Source organism: Convolutriloba macropyga, chromosome 14 (genome assembly GCF_964194025.1).
Source record: "Convolutriloba macropyga chromosome 14, txConMacr16.3, whole genome shotgun sequence".
NCBI classification, from domain to species: domain Eukaryota; kingdom Metazoa; phylum Xenacoelomorpha; order Acoela; family Convolutidae; genus Convolutriloba; species Convolutriloba macropyga.
Window position 1 is genome coordinate 32,022,226 of NC_134481.1, and position 21,472 is coordinate 32,043,697.

The window sequence follows — 21,472 nt, forward strand, 5'->3', positions numbered from 1 at the left end:
TTTTGCCAGTGTCAAAAAAGTTCTAATTTGGCGTGCAGTTTCATTAGCTTCTAAAACTATGCTTAATTCAACTTCAAAACTGAAAGCTAATAAGCTTAATACTGATGTCAGCTAGCACAAACTAATGAACTTTTATAACCCAATGCAGTATGAAACGATGACCGGGCTTTGTCCCGCTTCTTTTAATTTCACTCATTTGACTTTGACTGTATTCACTACCTTCCGTAATCCGATGCGTGGAGGAACTTAAAACCCATTCAGTTCAAACAGTGGAGGAAGTAAGTCACAAGTCAACTTGAAAATCGTGACGTTATGTAAAACAAAATATGTGATCAAAAGATAAATTTAAAAAAGGGAAAGTGCTGAAATGATAGCCTTTGATAGGCTGACGGCGTTTATCAAGTGACTAATTCCCAATTTTTGGAAGTTATAAAGTTATACAAGAAACTAAAAACAGAATGCAGTAAACAATGAAATAATTAGTACTCCTGGTTTAGAAAAATCAAACAGCCATCCTCCTGGACAGATAAAACATAAACGAACAAACGTCGGAAGAATTGCTCTCGAATGACTAGTGGGAGCTCTAATCAATTGCAGCCTGCTTCAGTCGGGGGGTCCTAAGTGGGACTAAGAAGTTCAATATTGGGATTCAAATAACCGAATTAGAAGTTAACATATACCACTATTAAGATGTAAAGTGAAAAATGGCACCAGTTTCAGCGCACTTTTCATTTGACTTTCAGAATTAAATTGCCAACACAATTGAGTTCAGCTGCTTGAAATTGTGATGGAGAGATAATTTTAGATCACGCAAAACGCAAAAAGTCAAGGGCGAGAAGTAACTCAAAAAGTCCAAACGGTCAAGCAAAAATTTTGCATAAAAAAGACACAGGTTTACAATGACTGCTTCTCTACGAGAGCAATTAATAAGTGAAAACACTTCTCTGAGTGGAAACAAAAATCAATGCGACAAAAAAGACAAAATTTTTCAAAACGGCAATTATGAAAAAAATCTTGACCGAATTTTGACGGCATAAAATTGAAAATCATAAACGTTGAAGGTACACAGAAATTTTTCTCTTTTGATGAAAAAAAGTTTAAACAGTTCAAAGATATGAAATGAATTTTTTTCAAAGAAGTAAAAACAATTTAAAAATTGCACTCAGATTAAAAATTTGTAACTGAATTTCAGAGTATCCATGTCAAGAAATTATTCAATTTAAAAATGAAACGTAATTATCTGAATATGCAAGAAAATAGTTTTTCTAGTGGTAGGCAAGAACAGTAAATGCTAGGAAAAACAGGACAAAAACTTCCAAATCGGATCATCATGAGTAAGATTTCAAAACAAAAACGGCACACTACAAGAAAGCATTCAGTGCTTGAATTGCCAAAAAGACGTTTCCCAATGCACTGATTTTTGAAAAAAAAGTCAGCCTAAAGATCCAAGCAAAGCTGGCAAATTGCCGGAAAAAATTGCTGGCAAAGCTGGCAAACTGCCGTTGGGACGTTGATGAACAATGGGATAGAAACAGAAAAAAAAACAAGATAGAAATTGAACGCATTTTCATTTTTAAGCGTCAAAAAGCGTTATAATTTGGCTTGCATTTTCAGTTACTTTCTTAAACTAAAATTACTTCAGATTCTAAAATAAAGAATATTGAGCTTAATATTAACATCCACTAACGGTGGCTCTAATGAACTTTGATAAAATAATGCACTTTGACGTAATGACCGGGCTTTATCAGTTTGTCAGGTTTTTTTTTTATTTTGCTCTTTTCACTTTGACTGTATTCGCCTCAATGCATAACTCAGTGCGTGAAAGTCAAAAAGTGAAGCGAACTCAAGAAATATAGCAGACAAGTCCTGACGTACAATTCAGAGAAATTTATTTGAATAAACAAAGAACTAGACCTGGATCGCGCTATGAGTGATCTGGGAAAACAATTTTTAAAAAATCACAAAAAAACGGAAAATCAAGGTCAAAAAGCCACATATGAGCAAATACCAATAACAAGATAGAGATTTAGTTTAAACAAAAAGCTAGGCCTAGAACGAACAATGAAAAGATTGGGAAAAAACCATTAAAAAAACGGATGTAGGGTCTAAAAAATTGAAGAAACCGTACAAACCAAAGTGAAATTCTCGCATGTAATTAAACGAACGCGTTCTACACCACATAACCCTGCTTTCCTTCTTTTCATCAGCAAACATATCAAAACCATTAATTTACATCGTGTTATTAGAGCACGCATGCATGACACTCTCGAATTCCCAATGAAAAACTTAGTGGAAAAGATACTCATTCGGCGTGACAATACTACTGTGTAAAAAAAATTTTCAGATGACTAACAAAATTGGAACCAAAATTATTGACCCTCCCTGCAATAATATTGTTATAGGGAGTACCATTGGTACCAGATTGGAACAACACGATGTCAAGTGATAAAACAATTAATGCATACCGAAGTTCGACAAAAGCTAAATTAGGTGTGCCGGCAAAAAATCGAATTCAAAAATATCGAGTTCAAATAGTTCTACATGATGGTAAAAATCGTTTTCTGAAGTCTGAGCGTAGTGTTTGAAAATAATCAATCATAAATACATTTGTGTTTTGAAAAAATCAACTCCAGTCAAATGATTCATTGTGAGGTTATTCTTTTGAAAAACGCAAAGCTTATTGTTCAAAAAACCAAATTGTTCACAATCTTTACATGCTGCCTGCCTCTTAACAAATATTTCAGAGAGATTGGAAAGGATGTAGCTGACGTCAGACACTCAGGTAATAAATAAGTTATTCTGCCCAATCTTTAGCAAGGAAATCCAATAATAACCAGCTTCAATCAAAAGAGTTTTCACAAGGAAATATAAATTAGTTCCGCTTTGAACCAAAAGAAAATCAAACAATTTCCGTTGCCAAACTAGATCAAAAAGGAAAACCAATAATAAAAACATATTTAACAAAGGGACAAAATCGAATATCTAAGAACGGCTGATCTCGGTATCACCCTTTTTTCGTGCCATCGAGTAATTTGGACTGGAACATACTGCTGATATGCAAAACCGTAGAAAGCCCAACTTCTTCGACGGCTTCTAAATGAAAAAATCAAGGCCCTTTACGAGAACAAATCACAAAATATCTACTACAATAAAATTTTCCCAAACCTCCAAGTTTGACTTCACTTCAAAATTCCAAAACAGACGCCTTAATGTATTGTACCGAAACAATCGCGCAACTACAGCAAATATCAAAAGCTTTTCCCTCAATCAGAACATCTTACGGCTGGAGGCACTCGGGTTCGCATAAATTGCCTTTGCAACTTAAATGGATTTTCTGCTTAGCAGAGTGCAAAAAAAATTAAAACAGGCGGCAAACTGCGGTAAAATAGCAGCCGTTGACGCACATTGGGATTTAAAAAAAAAAGAGAGAATGACAGAATTTTTCAATATTGGAACCAATATTATTGACCCTCACTGCAATAATATTGTTATAGGGAGTACCATTGGTACCAGATTGGAGCAACACGATGTTAAGTGATAAAACAATTAATGCATACCGAAGTTCGACAAAAGCTAAATTAGGTGTGCCGGCAAAAAATCGAATTCAAAAATATCGAGTTCAAATAGTTCAACATGATGGCAAAAATCGTGTTCTGAAGTCTGAGCGTAGTGTTTGAAAATAATCAATCATAAATACATTTGTGTTTTGAAAAATTCAACTCAAATGATTCACTGTGAGGTTATTCTTTTGAAAAACGCAAAGCTTATTGTTCAAAAAACCAAATTGTTCACAATCTTTAAGCGCTGCCTGCCTCTTAACAAATATTTCAGAGAGATTGGAAAGGATGTAGCTGACGTCAGACACTCAGGTAATAAATAAGCTATTCTGCCCAATCTTTAGCAAGAAAATCCAATAATAACCAGCTTCAATCAAAAGAGTTTTTACAAGGAAATATAAATTAGTTCCGCTTTGAACCAAAAGAAAATCGAACAATTTCCGTTGCCAAATTAGATCAAAAGGAAAACCATTAATGAAAACCATTTTAATAAAGGGACAAAATTGAATATCAAAGAACGGCTGATCTCGGTATCACCCTTTTTTCGTACCATCGAGTAATTTGGACTTGAACATACTGCAGTTATGCAAAACCGTAGAAAGACCAACTTCTTCGACGGCTTCTAAATGAAAAAAAAAATCAAGGCCCTTTACGAGAACAAATCACAAAATTTCTACTGCAATAAAATTTTCCCAAACCTCCAAGTTTGACTTCACTTCAAAATTCCAAAACAGACGCCTTAATGTATTGTACCGAAACAATCGCGTAACTACAGCAAATATCAAAAGCTTTTCCCTCAATCAGAACAACTTACGGCTGGAGGCACTCGGGTTCGCATAAATTGCCTTTGCAACTTAAATGGATTTTCTGCTTAGCAGAGTACAAAAAAAATTAAAACAGGCGGCAAACTGAGGTAAAATAGCCGCCGTTGACGCACATCGGGATTTAAAAAAAAGAGAGAATGACAAAATTTTTCAATATTGGAACCAATATTATTGACCCTCACTGCAATAATATTGTTATAGGGAGTACCATTGGTACCAGATTGGAACAACACGATGTCAAGTGATAAAACAATTAATGCATACCGAAGTTCGACAAAAGCTAAATTAGGTGTGCCGGCAAAAAATCGAATTCAAAAATATTGAGTTCAAATAGTTCTACATGATGGTAAAAATCGTGTTCTGAAGTCTGAGCGTAGTGTTTGAAAATAATCAATCATAAATACATTTGTGTTTTGAAAAATTCAACTCAAATGATTCACTGTGAGGTTATTCTTTTGAAAAACGCAAAGCTTATTGTTCAAAAAACCAAATTGTTCACAATCTTTAAGCGCTGCCTGCCTCTTAACAAATATTTCAGAGAGATTGGAAAGGATGTAGCTGACGTCAGACACTCAGGTAATAAATAAGCTATTCTGCCCAATCTTTAGCAAGAAAATCCAATAATAACCAGCTTCAATCAAAAGAGTTTTTACAAGGAAATATAAATTAGTTCCGCTTTGAACCAAAAGAAAATCGAACAATTTCCGTTGCCAAATTAGATCAAAAGGAAAACCATTAATGAAAACCATTTTAATAAAGGGACAAAACTGAACATCAAAGAACGGCTGATCTCGGTATCACCCTTTTTTCGTGCCATCGAGTAATTTGGACTTGAACATACTGCAGTTTTGCAAAACCGTAGAAAGACCAATTTCTTCGACGGCTTTTAAATGAAAAAAAATCAAGGCCCTTTACGAGAACAAATCACAAAAATTCTACTGCAATAAAATTTTCCCAAACCTCCAAGTTTGACTTCACTTCAACACTCCAAAACAGACGCCTTAATGTATTGTACCGAAACAATCGCGTAACTACAGCAGTTTTCGAAATATCAAAAATTTTTCCCTCAATCAGATTATCTTACGGCTGGAGGCACTCGGGTTCGCATAAATTGCCTTTGCAACTTAGATGGATTTTCTGCTTAGCAGAGTACAAAAAAATTAAAACAGCCGGCAAACTGCGGTAAAATAGCCGCCGTTGACGCACATCGGGATTGAAACAAAAAAGAGAAAATGACAGAATTTTTCCATTAGTTCGAAAAGTGCTCTAAATGGCTGTAAATTTTAGGCGCTTAAAAATTCTTAGCGCTGAATTTTGTTGAACGAAATCAATTGCAAATCAAAAAAGAAAAAAAACAAGGCTAAAATCACAGCTAATAAAAGCCGATCGAATAAAAACCTATAGGTAGGCGAAGGCTAGAATGATAGTTGCAAGAAAATCGAGAATACTGACACTTGTAAAAATATAAAATTTTAGCGCAGATCGCCTTGCCGCAAAAACTCCGACGTTGACGCGCTTGATGCACATCGGAATTTAAACAGAAAAAGAAAAATCGACTGATTTTTTCCCCCTTTTTTGTCGGTGTCAAAAAAAGTTCTAATTTGGAAGATTCTAAATATAAGATTCTAAAACTATGCATAATTCAGCTTCAAAACTGAAAGCTAATGAGCTTAATCTGATGTCAGCTAGCAAACACTAATGAACTTTGATAACCCAATCCACAATGAAACAATGACCGGGCTTTATGTCTGCCCCGCTTCTTCTAATTTCGCTCATTTGACTTAGACCGTATTCACTACCTTCCGTAATTCGATGCTTGGAAGAACTTAAAATCCATATTCAGTTCAAACAGTGGAGTGGATGAAGTAGGTCACAAGTCAAACGTGAAAATCGTGACTTTGTAAAACAAAAAACCTGATCAAAAGATAAAGCAAATTTAAAAAGGGAAAGCGCTGAAATACTAGCCTTTGAGATGCTGACGGCGCTTACAAAGTGACTAATTCCCAATTTTTGGAAGTTATACATCAAACTAAAAACAGAAGGCAGTAAACAATGATATAATTGGCACTCCCGGTTTCGAAAAATCAAACAGCCATCCTCCTGGACCTAAAACATAACCAAACAAACGTCGGAAGAATTGCTCTCGAACGACTAGTGGGAGCTCCAATCAATTGCAGCCTGCTTCAGTCGGGGGATCCTAAATGGTAGTAAGAAGTTCAATAATGAGATTCTAATAACCAAATTAAGGGTTAACATATACCACTATTAAGATGTAAAGTGAAAAATGGCACCAGTTTCAGCGCACTTTTCTTTTGACTTTCGGAATTAAACTGCCAACACAATTGAGTTCAGCTGCTTGAAATTGTGATTGAGAGATAAATTTAGATCACGCAAAAAGCAAAAAGTCAAAGGCGTAAAAGTCACTCGAAAAGTCCAAACGGTCAAGCAAAAATTTTGCATAAAAAAACAGGTTTACAATAACTGCTTCTCTACGAGAGCAATTAATAAGTGAAAACAGTCCTCAGATTGGAAACAAAAAAACAATGCGACAAAAACGCCAAAATTTTTTAAAACGGCAATTATGAAAAAATCTTGACCGAATTTTGACGGCAAAAAAATTGAAAATCAAAAAAGTTGAAGGTAGACAGAAATTTTTTTCTTTTCATAAAAAAAATTTAAACAGTTCAAAGACATGAAATATATGTTTTTCAAAGAAGTAAAAACAATTTAAAAATTGCAATCAGATTAAAATTTCGTAACTGAATTTCAGAGTATCCATCTCAAGAAATTAATCAATTTAAAAATGAAACGTAATTATCTGAATATGCAAGAAAATAGTTTTTCTAGTGGTGGGCAAGAAAAAAATGCTAGGAAAAATTGAACAAAAACTGCCAAATCGGATCATCATGAGTAAGATTTCAAAACAAAAACGGCACACTACAAAAAAGCATTCAGTGCTTGAATTACCAAAAAGACGTTTCCCAATGCAGATTTTTGAAAAAAAAGTCAGCCTAAAGATCTAAGCAAAGCCGGCAAATTTCCGGAAAATAGCTGCCGTTGATGCACAATGGGATAGAAACAGAAAAAAACAGAAAAAAAACAATGGGATAGAAACAGAAAAAATCCCATTGATGCACAATGGGATAGAAACAGAAAAAAAGCTTGCATTTTGAGTTACTTTCTTAAACTAAACTTAATTCAGATTCTAAACTGAAAAATATTGAGCCTAATATTAACATCAGCTAACGGTGGCTCTAATGAACTTTGATAAAATGATGCACTTTGACGTAATGACCGGGCTTTATCGGTTTGTCAGGTTTTTTTTATTTTGCTCTTTTCATTTTGACTGTATTCACCGCAATGCATAAATCAGTGCAAGAAAGAATTTAAAATCCATTCAGTTGAAACATTGAGCGAAGTAAGTCAAAGTCGAAGGTAAAAATCGTAACTTATGTAAAACGAAAAAAACGTTATCAAAAGGTGAAGCGAACTCAAAAAATATAGCAGACAAGTCCTGACGTACAATTTAGAGAAATTCAATTGAAAAAACAGAAAACTAGTCCTAGAACGCACTATGAGAGATTTGGAAAAACAATTTTAAAAAAATCACAAAAAAACGGAAAGTCAAGGTCAAAAAGCCACATGTGAGCAAAAACCAATAACAAGATAGAGATTTGGTTTAAACAAAAAGCTAGGCCTAGAACGAACTATGAAATGATTAGGAAAAAACCATTAAGAAAAACGGATGTAGGGTCTAAAAAATTGAAGAAACAGTAAATATCAAATTGAAATTGCCGCATGTGAACAAAAAACCACTAGCGAGAAAGCGAATTTTCGTTCAAACACCGTTTTCTCACTACTTTAAATTAGAGCGAAAAAATTTCACGCCGCGAAATACTCGCTTTATCGCTTCAGTGCCTGTATCGGCGTGACAAAAATCACTACTCCAATTGGACTTCAAAAAACAAGAAAATGTGTGAACAGATCTTAAAAAAGAAAAGACAGCGCCCCAATACAATTCAAATTCTTTGAATTGTTAAGAAGGGGAGCTCCTAAATTATAGCCATCGAGAGGCTGACGGCGGCTGTTAATTAAAGAGCTTCATTAATCATCGGCTGCCAATAAAACCTGTGAATAATGATTCTAAATGATCGTGAATTAATTGACTTTTAAATCAACTGGTTCCTTCTAACTAACTACTAAAACAAGAAAAATTGATTCAAAAAATAAGAAAGCCATAAAACCAACTGAACGAAAAAAAATTCAATAACTCCTATACATAAAACAAGCCGAATTTTTTGTACGCGACTAAAGTCAAGCAATGTTAGGCTCACAAAACTTTATTTTGGAAAAATTTGAATACTGCAAGATATGGGCAAAAATTGTTACAAATTTTATCACTTTCCCTAAGTTCTTAATCGAAACACTATTTTACAATATAAAAACAATAATCAATTAGTAAATAACTAAACTCTGTCGCTTTAACTACAAACATCAGTTAACACTTTAAATCACAAAGAACGCAATAAAACTAAACAATGGCCAAAATATTAATCAAATCCAAAAACGTCACGCAAAAGACAAAAGAGACAGAACGCAAAACTTCGCATGTTCCCACAACCGAGCCCTGAGATGATTCAGAGCAAAAGAATGTTGCTAATAAACTGTAAAACTATGTTAGCAGAATCTGTGCCAAATTATGTTAAAGAAAATCAATTGCAAACTAAAAACTAACAAATTCAAAGGAAGAACACAAAAACTGTTGACTCAAATCAATAATTTTCATTTTATTAAGGGCAGGACGAATGAAACCATAATTCTTAGGAAGTTAGGAGAATGTCAGAACGAAACATGATAGTATGCTGAAAATACATACATTGCGAAAGACTTAAAAAAAATAATTCGCAGTTTATGAAAAATCAAAAAACTAATTTGGAAACTCTAATTAGAATTCAAACTGAAAAAAGTGAGGCAAAAACATGCATTTTTAATATTAAGCAATCGAGGATTAGGAACATTACATATCCATCTTCCTGTCAAAGTAAGAACTGAAAAGAGCTCAAATTTCAAAAATTTGACTGAATTTTAAAGAGTAATTGCCAAAAACAATTCAATTAGCAAAAAACCAAACCAAAAACAATGATGGTGCACCAAAAGACTTCATGGCAAATAAACTCAAAGTACAAACAAACAACTTAGAAAACTTTGACAAAAACCACCAAAATCGGATTACTATGAGTACAATTTTGTAAAGAAAAAAACACCTAACAACAAGAGACTGCCAATTCAAAAATTATCAAAAAGAGACCGACATATATACTGATTTGGTTTGAAAAAGTCGGCTCAAAAAACCAAAAATGAGGAAATTAATGAAAATGAAAAAATTCTCCAAAATATTGTGGTATCGATTTCAGTTGGTTGCATAAGCATGAGGCAAATATCAAATTTAGTTGTACAAAAAACCAAGTTACAATAAAAGGGGCCAAATGAACGAAAACACGGCTAAAAACTGTCATCTATATGCGCGAATCTCAAAACTCTTTTCAAAGTCAAAGTCAATCACTGAACACAACGCATGAACTTAAAACTTCTCTCGCTCAGAAAACGCCGCCTGAACAAATAGCACTTCCGGTTAAAAAGACCCTTAAGAAAACCGATACTCCTTTTCGAGTCGCAAAAAAGACAGCGCCTCAGTAGAATTAAAATTCTTTGAATTGTAGAAAAAGAAGAGCGCCTAAATAATAGCCGTTGAGAGGCTGACGGCGGCTATTAAAAAAGACATCAGAAATTATGAGCTCGGGTCATGCTGAATATCCGTTTTTTACAACTCAATTAATGGCCCACCGAGTCTACACATTGCACGCTAAGCAGATTGGAGTCTCTCAGAAGGTCGACTGATTTGCTCTTGAGAGTCAACAGACCACTGGACAGGGGAGGTAACTCTCCCGCACCACCAACCGAGGAATTGGATGAATCGGCAACTACACTGGCACCAGTTGTAGTCGGGAGCAGAGAGCTGGCTGTGGCGGACAGAAGTTGTTCCGTCTGAGCTAACGCATTGCTTTGGTGGAAGTGGGCTGGTGGTGGTAGGAGTGCAGCATTTGATGATAGGACATCTGACTTGTATGTCGAGGCTATTGATCCCTCATCTGCATTATGAGATGGTGCTTCCTTAGCAGTGGTATTCTTTGGCGACTCCAACTGGGCCAATTCAGGAGCCAAGTTGAAAGCACGGAAGTCTCGCAAACTAAAATACACTAATACCAAATATTCTGCAATATCAAACCAAACTCAAAAAGTACACAACACATCTCAGATCTCGTCCTTTCTTCCGTAAGTTTATTCTTTAATGCTTCACTGTGTGGCCAAATTAATGAGTATTTCCACGGACAATGGCTAGTCAACCAAAGGGAAGGGTTTTTCGATTGCAATTGATATATTCAATAGATGATCATATTCCAACGCGAAGAAGAGAAGCTGAGAGAAATTTTGAAACGCAGCTCGGAACACATTTAATGTTTTGTCCGAGTCGTTTTGTTGGGGAAGGGACTATATGTTCAGCTGTTTATTATCGGGGTCCTTGGATTTGCGCCGATCGATAAATTTATCACAAAGCGCTGTAAGTGGAATCACTAGAAAAACTGTTAAAATGCAGAATAATCTGATTGCAAAGTTTTGTGAACTTCCTCTTATTCGCGGAGTTCGCGAAGTGTCAAATAAAATGTCAAAAGAGCCAAAAACAACAACAGCCAAAAACTTTCCAATTTGGTTTGCAGTGTTTTGTCAGCTTCTTTTACACGAATTTCTTTACTTCAGGGATCTTTTGTCAAAATTTTGCAGTTTTCTGTATTAAAATGAAGTTAAATTTAAAATAAGATTCGACCTTTGCTGTAACTGTTTCATAGAACTCTTTCTTTGGTTGCACGCTCCTTTGATTTTAATGTTAAGAGGTTTTGAATCTCATTTCTTTTAAAAACACCATTTTAACACCTTTGCATCCTTTTTTCAGCTAGTCCGCTGCCAATGCACTTTTTTCGTCGATCTTCTCACTGTGAAGGCTGAGCTTCACATATAAACAATTCATCTCAAAGCCAAATCCAGCCGCGAAGTTAGAATAGCTGGACAAACAAAACTAAATGCTACATTCTATCGAAGCCAAATTTATTTTGTCACATTTGTCAAAATTTATACTTAATAAATATTATTAGTACGTGATTATCATACATGAAGCAGTACTGAAACTCAAAGTCAGCAAAACCGTATTAGATGTATAAACGACTTGCACAAATTGCGTCAGCTCTTTAACGATTGGTTTGCGAATCAACCTGTTGTTGACGCAGAGTATGACAAAATTTGTACATGGTTAAAATACTTCCCATGAGATCAAATTTACATTGAAAATATAACCTTATGGAATACTGTTCACTTTCTGTCGACATCCTTATAAACAGCTAATCAGAGATGCATTTTGACATGTAAAACAACGTGACTAGCAGCATAAAAAGAGCTTGAAAACTACCAAAAGTCAGTTGAAACTCATTAATTTTGTCATATTAAACTGACATACAGTGCGTATTGAAGCACAGCTTTTGAACGTTAAATTTCTAGTTATCGTGTTGTTTCTGTAGCTCATCTAAGCGACTTTCACAAGAGAAATAACTTGAAAAAGGAATTATAAAATTGATATTCTCAAAACTTTTTTCTGAGGAACAAGGTTCCTAAGTAAGAGACCTAACAGACCTGACAAATTGCACAACCATAGCCAAGTAGTAAAAACGTAGTATCCTGACAGATTTGAAAACGGTGAAACGAACTGGGCGGAGTAAAGTTTTCCCTGTGTTTGATAGGACAGCAGCCATTACACTCACTTTAAACTCTTTGTATGAAAAAGAGACTGCCCATTCAGGCAAAAAGAATTTAGAATACTTTATCAAGTAGAGTTATCGAGAAGAAGTATCAATCAGCCTACCGATCAAATTATTCAACCGAGACATGACTTATTTTCCTGTCACAGAAAAACTCCGAGTGTACAGGAAATCGTCAAAAGTTATTCGTAGTGGCAATCGATTTAACGAGTGCGTTTGACACGGTAAGCCACGAACTCTTACTTAATGTGCTAGCAAAGCTTGTTGGAATTGCAGACAACGTATTGAATTCCTTGTTGTTATTCTCGTTATTAAAAGGTTAATTGCTTCATTTTTTCAACAGAATCAAATCATAATGTTTAAAATGGAAGGGTAGGCTACAAAAAATATGACAGTCCGAAATTCGGAATAAAGCATTTATGAGCCTCATATTCCCCGAGTAAATAGCAGCTCTCAAGTGAAAGTCACAGGCGAATTAAATGACAACAGGAATTCCATAGCTTTTTAGTACCTAAAACAAAATCATATAGTCCCGAAAATAAATCAGATGACAATATTATTATACGTATGCAACGTATTTTATTTATTATATCCAATAATGTCACAATTTTCCGTAACAGTGTAATAGATGTACTTGAGGATTATATACTTAGAAAACATATATTTCAATTGTAATTTATTGTTACACTTTATAGTACAATAACAGGAAGAAGCCTGCTAAGAAACCGAATTTTTCCTCATTACTTATTTCCATTAATGATGGAGTGAATTATTCAATGCCTGACATCCAGCAAAATTGACAGAAAATGAACGAATTTTAACTAGTTCATAAAAATTCGAAATCCGCATTTTCGTCGCGTCTTTGCCATGTGTAGTTCCAAACAATTTTTCAGCTGATCCTTTGCAATCAAAATACCTCAAGTTTATTTCATCAACAACATATAGAGCTATCAGAATATTGTCACTTTTATACAGTTTTATGGCAACTCTTGGGTATATGCTTTCTTCCTACTTCAGAAAAGTTTGGGACATCATAGATCAGGAAGTTGGCTACGCTGTTGCAAATAGGCAGTTAGACAATAAGTTTCACTGCTCTGATTTAAAGGGTCGTTAAAGTGTGAACAGTTAAATGAAAGCAGCCGCAAAGTTATGGCCTATTGTTGCCTTTGGTGGGTGCGTACGGAAGTGGGCCGGGCGGTCTGGTGACACAGAAAGGTTAATTGAAAACTGTCAGCCTTGATCAATTAGGGTCACTGAAAGAGACAAAGTTTCACTCTCTCTTTCAATAAACGTGATTGATTACTGAGCTCAGAGGCAGCAACGCAAACAAACTACTTTTACCCAAAGCAGTATCAATGCTGTTGCAAACTGATAACATGACTAATTAACTGGTGTAAGACAACAAAACACATTCTGAACGGTCAAATCCATTCAGCACAACACCCGTTCTGCTCAGATCAATTGATACGTTACGGACCTATATAAAATCCCCAATAATGAGCTAATGTTCCTACTTTTCAAACCCAAATCAATCATTGAGGTGCAAACAATGCCCATTCAATCATTCAATTTTGTCAGCAACAACAGCTAAAGTCCACTTTAAGTTCACTTCTTACCACCAATCCACATTCGACGGCAGTTTTAGATTTCAATTTAGAACTAAATAGATCACGACACATCAAATTTCGAATAGTCACAGGCTATAAAATTACATAATTACCACATATCAGGTAGCCAACAATAGCGAAATCCAAATCCCTCTTGCATTCAATTACCTAAATGAGGAATATCATTTTCTAATTTAGGATCACTGCAAGGCTGCTGCTGAGCGATGATTCTGTCCCAACGTTTTGGTCATTCGGGTACTGCCCATGCACAACTGAATACTAAAAAATTCTACTTTAACTATGCATTGCAAATCAGGACAATAAAATCATCAAACTTTCTCAAAACCTTGTGAAAAGAGTCTCACAACTACTCCCTGATCCGTCGAATCAGATCAGAGACATTACAACTCAATATAGAAAATCATCGAATCTAGAAATCAAACCAACAAATTCTTGGGAAAGTCACTCAGGGAAAATCGAGCTGTGGATTCCAGCCGTTTTAGGCCAGCAACGCATTAGAGGGCACTAGGAAAAAAAATAGCAGTCTTGGAATAAGAAAAACATTTTTCCGGCACCTCCTAAATTTTTGGCTTATCATGTTAAAACGATATCTGACTACAGCCCGTATTTTCCAGACGCAGGGTCCAACTGCTCAAGAGGACGAAAGAACATTCTAAAATTAAACAAGGTCAAATAAAAATTTGTGCACTAAAACACTACAAATGACTCAAAAAAGCTCCAAACCTCGTTCCACGGCAATTTCAAATAACAGTTCTCTTATGGAACGCAAAAAAACTGTGTAATTTTTAGAAACGTACTTAGATCAAGTAAAATTCACAACGTAATGCAAAAAATGGCACTCACAGAACTGACGCGAGAAAAAACATTTAACATAATCAATGAAGTTGCCTAGATAAATTCGGAAGAGCCGATATCTCCTGAAAGCTAAATTGATCTTACAACTGAACATTCAAGAAAGAACTGAAAGGAACGCACAGCGGTAGATTAAAATCTTTTCCAGTTTTACTGTCGTTTTCGAAAACATACCCGGAAGATTGCGATCTACTTTGGGGGGTATACTTACAATGATAGGGGCTATAGGTTATCTGCCCAGAAAGCAGGGGCGGGCTATTAATTTCGTAGATAGAAACACTCCTGTTGATTAATGCGAGAACACAAAGCCTATTCGCAATACCAGTAAGCATCAGAGATGGTAACTAAGACTTCTCAGAACAAAATTCACGTGACGGGCATCTAAAAGATGGCTATATAACATTTCTATTTTTCATTCCGTTTCCTGATAATGACTCAACTAAGTTGATTCTAGATTGTTTTATTAAGCAACCGCTACGTAAGTACAATTTCAGTAGAATGAGACAAGAGCAAAACTAACCTAGAGAAAAAAAGATTTTACGCAAAATGTTAACAAGCTGTGAACTAAGCTCAAGCTAAACAAATTTTTGTGAGATGAAGTAAAAAGGAACATTGCCGGTAGAGTTCCCGAAATGACTCGAAGAGTAGTCTCTGTCGTCAAAAATATCTTTTCTATAAAACAGTACCTGGTAAATCAACCAAAAAACTTTTTAAGAAACATGAGAAACATAATTCCAAACACAAAGTGAATAAAAAACCAAGAAAATATCAATTACTTATTTACACTATAGCACTACAACAAACAAAAATCTCTTTTCTATGCAATATAAAACATTAAGCAGTAGGCAAGCCTTGTCAGACTCAAAAACTTGTCTATTGTGGAAATTGGCCCGAAGTAGTTACACAGTTTATCAAATTGCTGTCGTTTTTCTCAACAAAAAAACTTTTGATACAATTAAAACGAGAATTGAGTGGTAAAATGAACTAATTTGAGCAGTTGGCGTCTTTTGAATCCCAATGAATGCAAAAAACAACAGAATGTCAAATAAGTCGATAAAATAGCTGAAAAAACCTCTACAGAGCCGGCAATTGCCGAAAAACAGCCGCCGTTGACGCACTTGCCAAACATCGGGATTGAAACAGAAGAAAAGAAGAGATATAAATTGACAGAGTTTTTTCATAAGTTTCGAAAAAGGTTCTAACTTGGTGTGCTCTTAAATTCTAAAAATATATATCATTCAGCCATAAAACTGAAAACCATTAATCTTAATACTAATCCCAGCTAGCATTTGCTCTATTGGACTTTGATAACCTAATGCACTAGGACTTAATCTGACTTAATGACCGAGCTTTATCGCTTTATCCCGTTTTTCGTGATTTTGCTCTCTTGACCGTATTTCCTACAATGCGTAATTCAATGCGTGAAAAGATCTGCAATCCATTCAGTTGAAACGGTGAGTGAGGTAAGTCACAAGTCAAACCAGAAAATCGTGATTTTTAACACTAAAAACGTGATCAAAAGGTAAACCAAAATACAAAAAACAGCAGTACCTGTCCTGAATTAGAAATCAAAGAGTGGACGCACCTGATGTCAACAATATCAGTCTTCTTAAAACATCAACCTCCGATAAAAACAAACAAAAAAACTTGAAAAATTTATTTTTTCGTTTCCATTAGAAAAGTTATCAAATTTAATATACCTAACATGGACAACTTCAAAAGAATTTTGACACAATAGAATTTTAGACGGCAAATCCAAACTTTGTAGGAGACCATTTCAGACAAATTAAACGGACAACACAAACGACAATTGGCAAAAACGGTTTTCATGAATGTCACTGAAAATAAGTAGCCAAAAGTTATTGAAACACAAAACTAAAACCTGAATTTTTCAACATCTATTGCGCTACCTATCAATAGAAAGAATATTACAACTTTAATGGAAACAATTGGCGGACCACGCTACAAATGCAGGCAACTATCAAAGTTCAAAAATAGTTGAAAACAAATGGTGTCGAAACCAATTAATTATTACAAAAAAACATTAAATAGACCAAATTACTCTAATTAGAGAGCATTATACCGATCATTAATGAGACGATCTAACAGTCTTGCTCTCTAATTAGAGTAATTCGGTTTATTTAATGTTTTTTATTATAATTAATTGGTTTCGACACCATTTGTTTTCAACTATTTTTGAACTTTGATTGTTGCCTGCATTTGTAGCGTGGTCCGCCAATTGTTTCCATTAATCATTTCAATAATTCCATTAATCATTCCAATGAAAACAAATGGTGTCGAAACCAATTAATTATTATAAAAAAACATTAAATAGACCGAATTACTCTAATTAGAGCAAGATACCGATCATTAATGAGACGATCCAACAGGACAGTAAAAAAAATTTAAATCGGTCACAATCCAAAAAAATCAAGGCGTGTCAAAGTCGTTAAAACATGTAGCTTTGAAATATAAAAATTAGATAAAATCAAATATGCCTTAAAATAAAGCCAACGAGATTCAATGTTAATGAGTCTAATTGGAAGAACATCAAAAACTACAAAAAGAAGAAAAATCGGATAAAAACATATATATTTTTTTGAAAGCAGGCAGTGTCACAGTAGTCAAAACTGCTTGATATGAGAAAACCTTGTTAACCGATAAAAATCGGACTCATAAGAGCCATTTAGCGCTTTCCATACTGAGACTAGGTGACAGAACAAAAAAAAGAAGGAAAAAGTTTTAAAAAATCATTAAAATTTTTCCAAAATCAGCTGCTGTCAATGTCAATAAAACCATTGATTTAAGCTTAAATCAGTCAATTAACTTAGACACGCTTTAATAGAGCCATTGGGACCAATCATTGATGAGGCTAAATAACAAATAACGAAAAAAACAAAACATTCAAAACGCAAAAAATATCACTTTTACTGCATGAAGAAAAACTGTCAGGGTCTTTGAAAACCACTGACTGCCTTTTGACGGTTTTAAAAAAAGTGCAGCGGAGCATTAATAGAACGCATGTATTGCCTTTTGAAAGTATTCGTACAGAAAATGACAAGAAAAATGAGAAAAAACCGACTAAGATCGGGCGAATTGCTCTCAAAAGACCACCGAACGGTTAGCTTCGTCATTAGCTAGCAACGGTTTAATGAGACTAGCTTTAGCTTGATTGGCCTCTGCATCTTTTAGTTTACAAGCCTTGTTAGTAAATAAATCAAAGAAAAAAACTTAAATTTCAAAAATTTGCAAAACAATGCAAAACTTAAAAGGAAAGTTTCCAGATATCTCAGTCAAAACAAATGTTCAAAACCAATTTTTGTTTCCGAAGTTTGTCAAAAAACCCTTCTGCAAGACTTAAAAAGTTTTGTCGGCCAGTAATGATAGTTGAACTCCAGAAAAGGACAACATTAAAAAAAATTGAAAACAATCTCAATCTTTAACAAAATCTTGCTAAGATTCAAGATATTAAAATCTTCAAAACCCTTTCATTGTCTCAAGAGACTATCCAGTATCCCTGTTTCAAGCTCTAAATAGTTTCACTGGCTAATAAAGATCCATAAACTTGGAACATGGTAATAATTTTCCGAAAATTTAAGAAAAAAAATTGATTTTATCAAAAAATTGCTAAAGCTGGAGTCACTGAAATAATGATAACCATTACATTAACACTAGAAACGACACTATACAACAGCTTATTACCAAACCTTGGAGGAGGTCCCTAGGACCCTGGTGGCGGGAAAAAAAATCAAAACTTAAAATTGCAAATTTTTCAAAGCCTGCTTAAATTAGTGATATTAAAATCATTAAAAAAATCCATTACGTCTAGAAACTATGCATTAATCTATTATCAAATCCAAGAGGAGCTGGTGTGGCTCTTGAGGCTGGAGAAACCTAAACAAGGACAAAATTTCAAGTTTCATCAAAAAATGATAAAATTCGTGATGTTAAAATCTTGAAAAACATTCTATTGCATCTAGAAACTATACATTAACCTATTGTCAAACCATAGAGTGGGTTTCTTGGCTCTTGATGCAGGAGAAACCAAAAACACAAGACAATTTATTAAAAAACTTGAAAAAATGCAAGTTTTATTAAAAAAATTGCTCAATTTGTGGAAAAAAAAGTTGAAAAATATTCCATGGCAAATAAAAAATTTTTGGTATCTAATTATCAAAACCTTAAGGAGGTTCTCGGGCACCTGCTTCTGGAAAAACGTGAATAATGAATAATGTCAAATTGAAAAAAATTGCATGTTTTATTGAAAAAAATGTTTAATATCGTGATGTTGAAATCATTTCAATACCACTAGATACTATGCAGTAACCTAATATCAAACCCTAGAGGAGGTCTTTGACACCTAGGGCCAAAAAAATCTCAGAAATAAAAAATTTCAAAAAGCTTGAATAAAAGGGGGGTGGGTTGAGGCAACAGTTGGGTGGGACGGGGGTAACAACGCGGAGGGGCGTGGGGGCAATAGCGGGGGGGGGGGGAACAGTGGGGGTGTCTGCAACCTCTAAGAACGGTCCTTCACACCATAAGTAAAAGTCTCCACAACAGTTTCTGTGAACACCACACTTGGAGACTAGTGAGCTGAAAGGCTCTAATAGTACTTAATGCCCACTGTGCGCTACCTCTTTATCTCGTTTCTGAGGACGAAAAGACAAATGGGCCAGACAAAAATCGGTCAAGCGAAAAATCGCATTGAAGAAGACCGACAGCACTGATATAACTGCTACAAACTTCGTTTGAGAGTAATTAAAAACAGAAGTCAAAATGCCGTACGTGAAAAAATTTTGGTCTCAAAAACCGAAAATTTGTTTAAACAATTCTATGACTTCACTTTAAAAAGCACTTTGAAAAAGTCACGCCTTTTGACGAAACTATTTTCGCTCCTCTTACCACTCCAGCGCGACTAAATTAACTCTTCAAATTTGACTTCTCATTGGCAAGAACAGGTAAAAACATTTGAAAAGGTCTTAAAAAAGACAGCACGCCAATGCACCTCAAATTCTTTAATTTCTAAAAAGAAGAGCAGCTAACAACTAACCTTTAAAAACTATCATCAATCTCGCATTAATTGCAAAAAACTTCAACACAATTTTAAAAAGCTTAAAAACTTATTTCGGCTTATTCAAACCACTGAACCGAAAAAAACATAAAAAAAAAAATACAAAAAATACTTTTATACCTCAAATTCTGGCTCTCTCAAAACCCGCGATTTTCGCTCCACAACCACTTTTTTCGTTCCTCTCTCCAATTCCGTTCAATAACAATTGAACACATTCCAATAAAACTGTTTAAAAAACACTTTTACAAAACTCCTCATCGAGTCCTGAAAAATAGTCCCATAATAGCCGGTTGAGAAGATGAGGGAGGCTATTAACAAAACACATTTCAGCTCAGCTCATTTGGCAATTAGACGAGAGACATTAAGCCGCATTAGTCTGGTGAATAAATTTAGCCAAAAAATTGTAGGAAATTTATATAGATTGTTCATGTAATTACTCTAGATAAAGCATTTTTTTTACTAAAAAACAACTTTCCTGATGTCTAACTAAATGCTCACAAACGACAGGCGAGGTGTTGCCTTTAGTTTTAGACAGCTTAAGCATACGGAGGCTAGCCTCAGAGGGCAAAGATAAAAGCATTCAAAACATCAATATATGCCTTATCAAAGACTTCTCAGCAACTCTGTACACTTACCTACCAACTCTTATTGTCTGGTAAATATTTGGTTGATCAAGCAAGCCGAATTCTGAAAATCAGGTCAAGTAAGCCGAAAAATTTTGGGATATACATATTTTAAGGTGTCCCTGACGGGTGCGTTTCGCGGCTTCGTCGCGATAACGGCCCACGTTTCCGAACTACATCCCACAGCGGATGAGAGGCATGGCCATGGACAGCGGTTGCTGAGGTTCGTACCCACTAGATGTCTAAAAATTGACGTATTTTTGTTTCTTTGTTGCATTGGAATACATTATGCACTATAATACTATGCGCAGTATGGATTGAAACGGTTAACTATGTATTATTTCTGATAGATTACAAAACTATTTCATAACTCTCGGCTTGCTTTTATGTCGGCCTACTTTTACTTCGGCGTGCTTTGCGTTCACCCTTTTGTAGAATCTCTAAATATTTCTCAGAAAAATTCTCATAAACATTAATTGAAAGAACGTCTAAAATTCGAAATTTAAGAGTAGAATGGATAGAAAGGAAATTTTTACGGAAATTTTTTTCAAACTAGCCGTACACAATATGTTTGTAGCAGTTTGCATCAGGATATATATAACTAACTGAGCTCGTTATTCCAAAAACTGTCATACTTTGACATCAGTTTTCCTTTTCTGTTACTTATTTCACTCGGTTTTACAGCGGCAGTTGAAAACAAAGTACGCCTAATGTGATTCAAAAAGTCAATTACTGCTGATATTTGTTCTGAGATAACCTTCGAGGACCTGATTGTTCTGGTGAAAATGAAATTTTTTGAAACGTACTTAATGATTTCGTCAATTGAATGGGCCGTCACATTTTGAATTGACAAGCAATTTGAAACCCATGATAATTAAATAACGAATTACGTCAGAAATTCCTTTCGCTTCATTGTGAAGGTTTCACTCTTTAAAAGACACAAAATGTTGCTATCATAAACGCAAAAGAAAGAGTTAGTGTCAAATGTCCTCAAGGCGTCTTGCAGTGGCACAAAGAAAATTAAAAGCAATAGATAACCAACCACACACACA

At 34.8% G+C, this 21,472-nt stretch overlaps 1 protein-coding gene across 1 annotated transcript in view; it reads right to left on the reverse strand.

Annotated features, from left to right (window-relative positions):
• LOC142353474 (uncharacterized) overlaps positions 1-21,472 on the reverse strand; it is a 143,067-nt gene that overhangs the window by 74,553 nt on the left and 47,042 nt on the right. Inside the window, exon 4 of the mRNA XM_075405727.1 lies at positions 10,226-10,628. Coding sequence (XP_075261842.1) covers positions 10,226-10,628 — 403 coding nt within the window. The remainder of the gene's footprint in view (positions 1-10,225; positions 10,629-21,472) is intronic.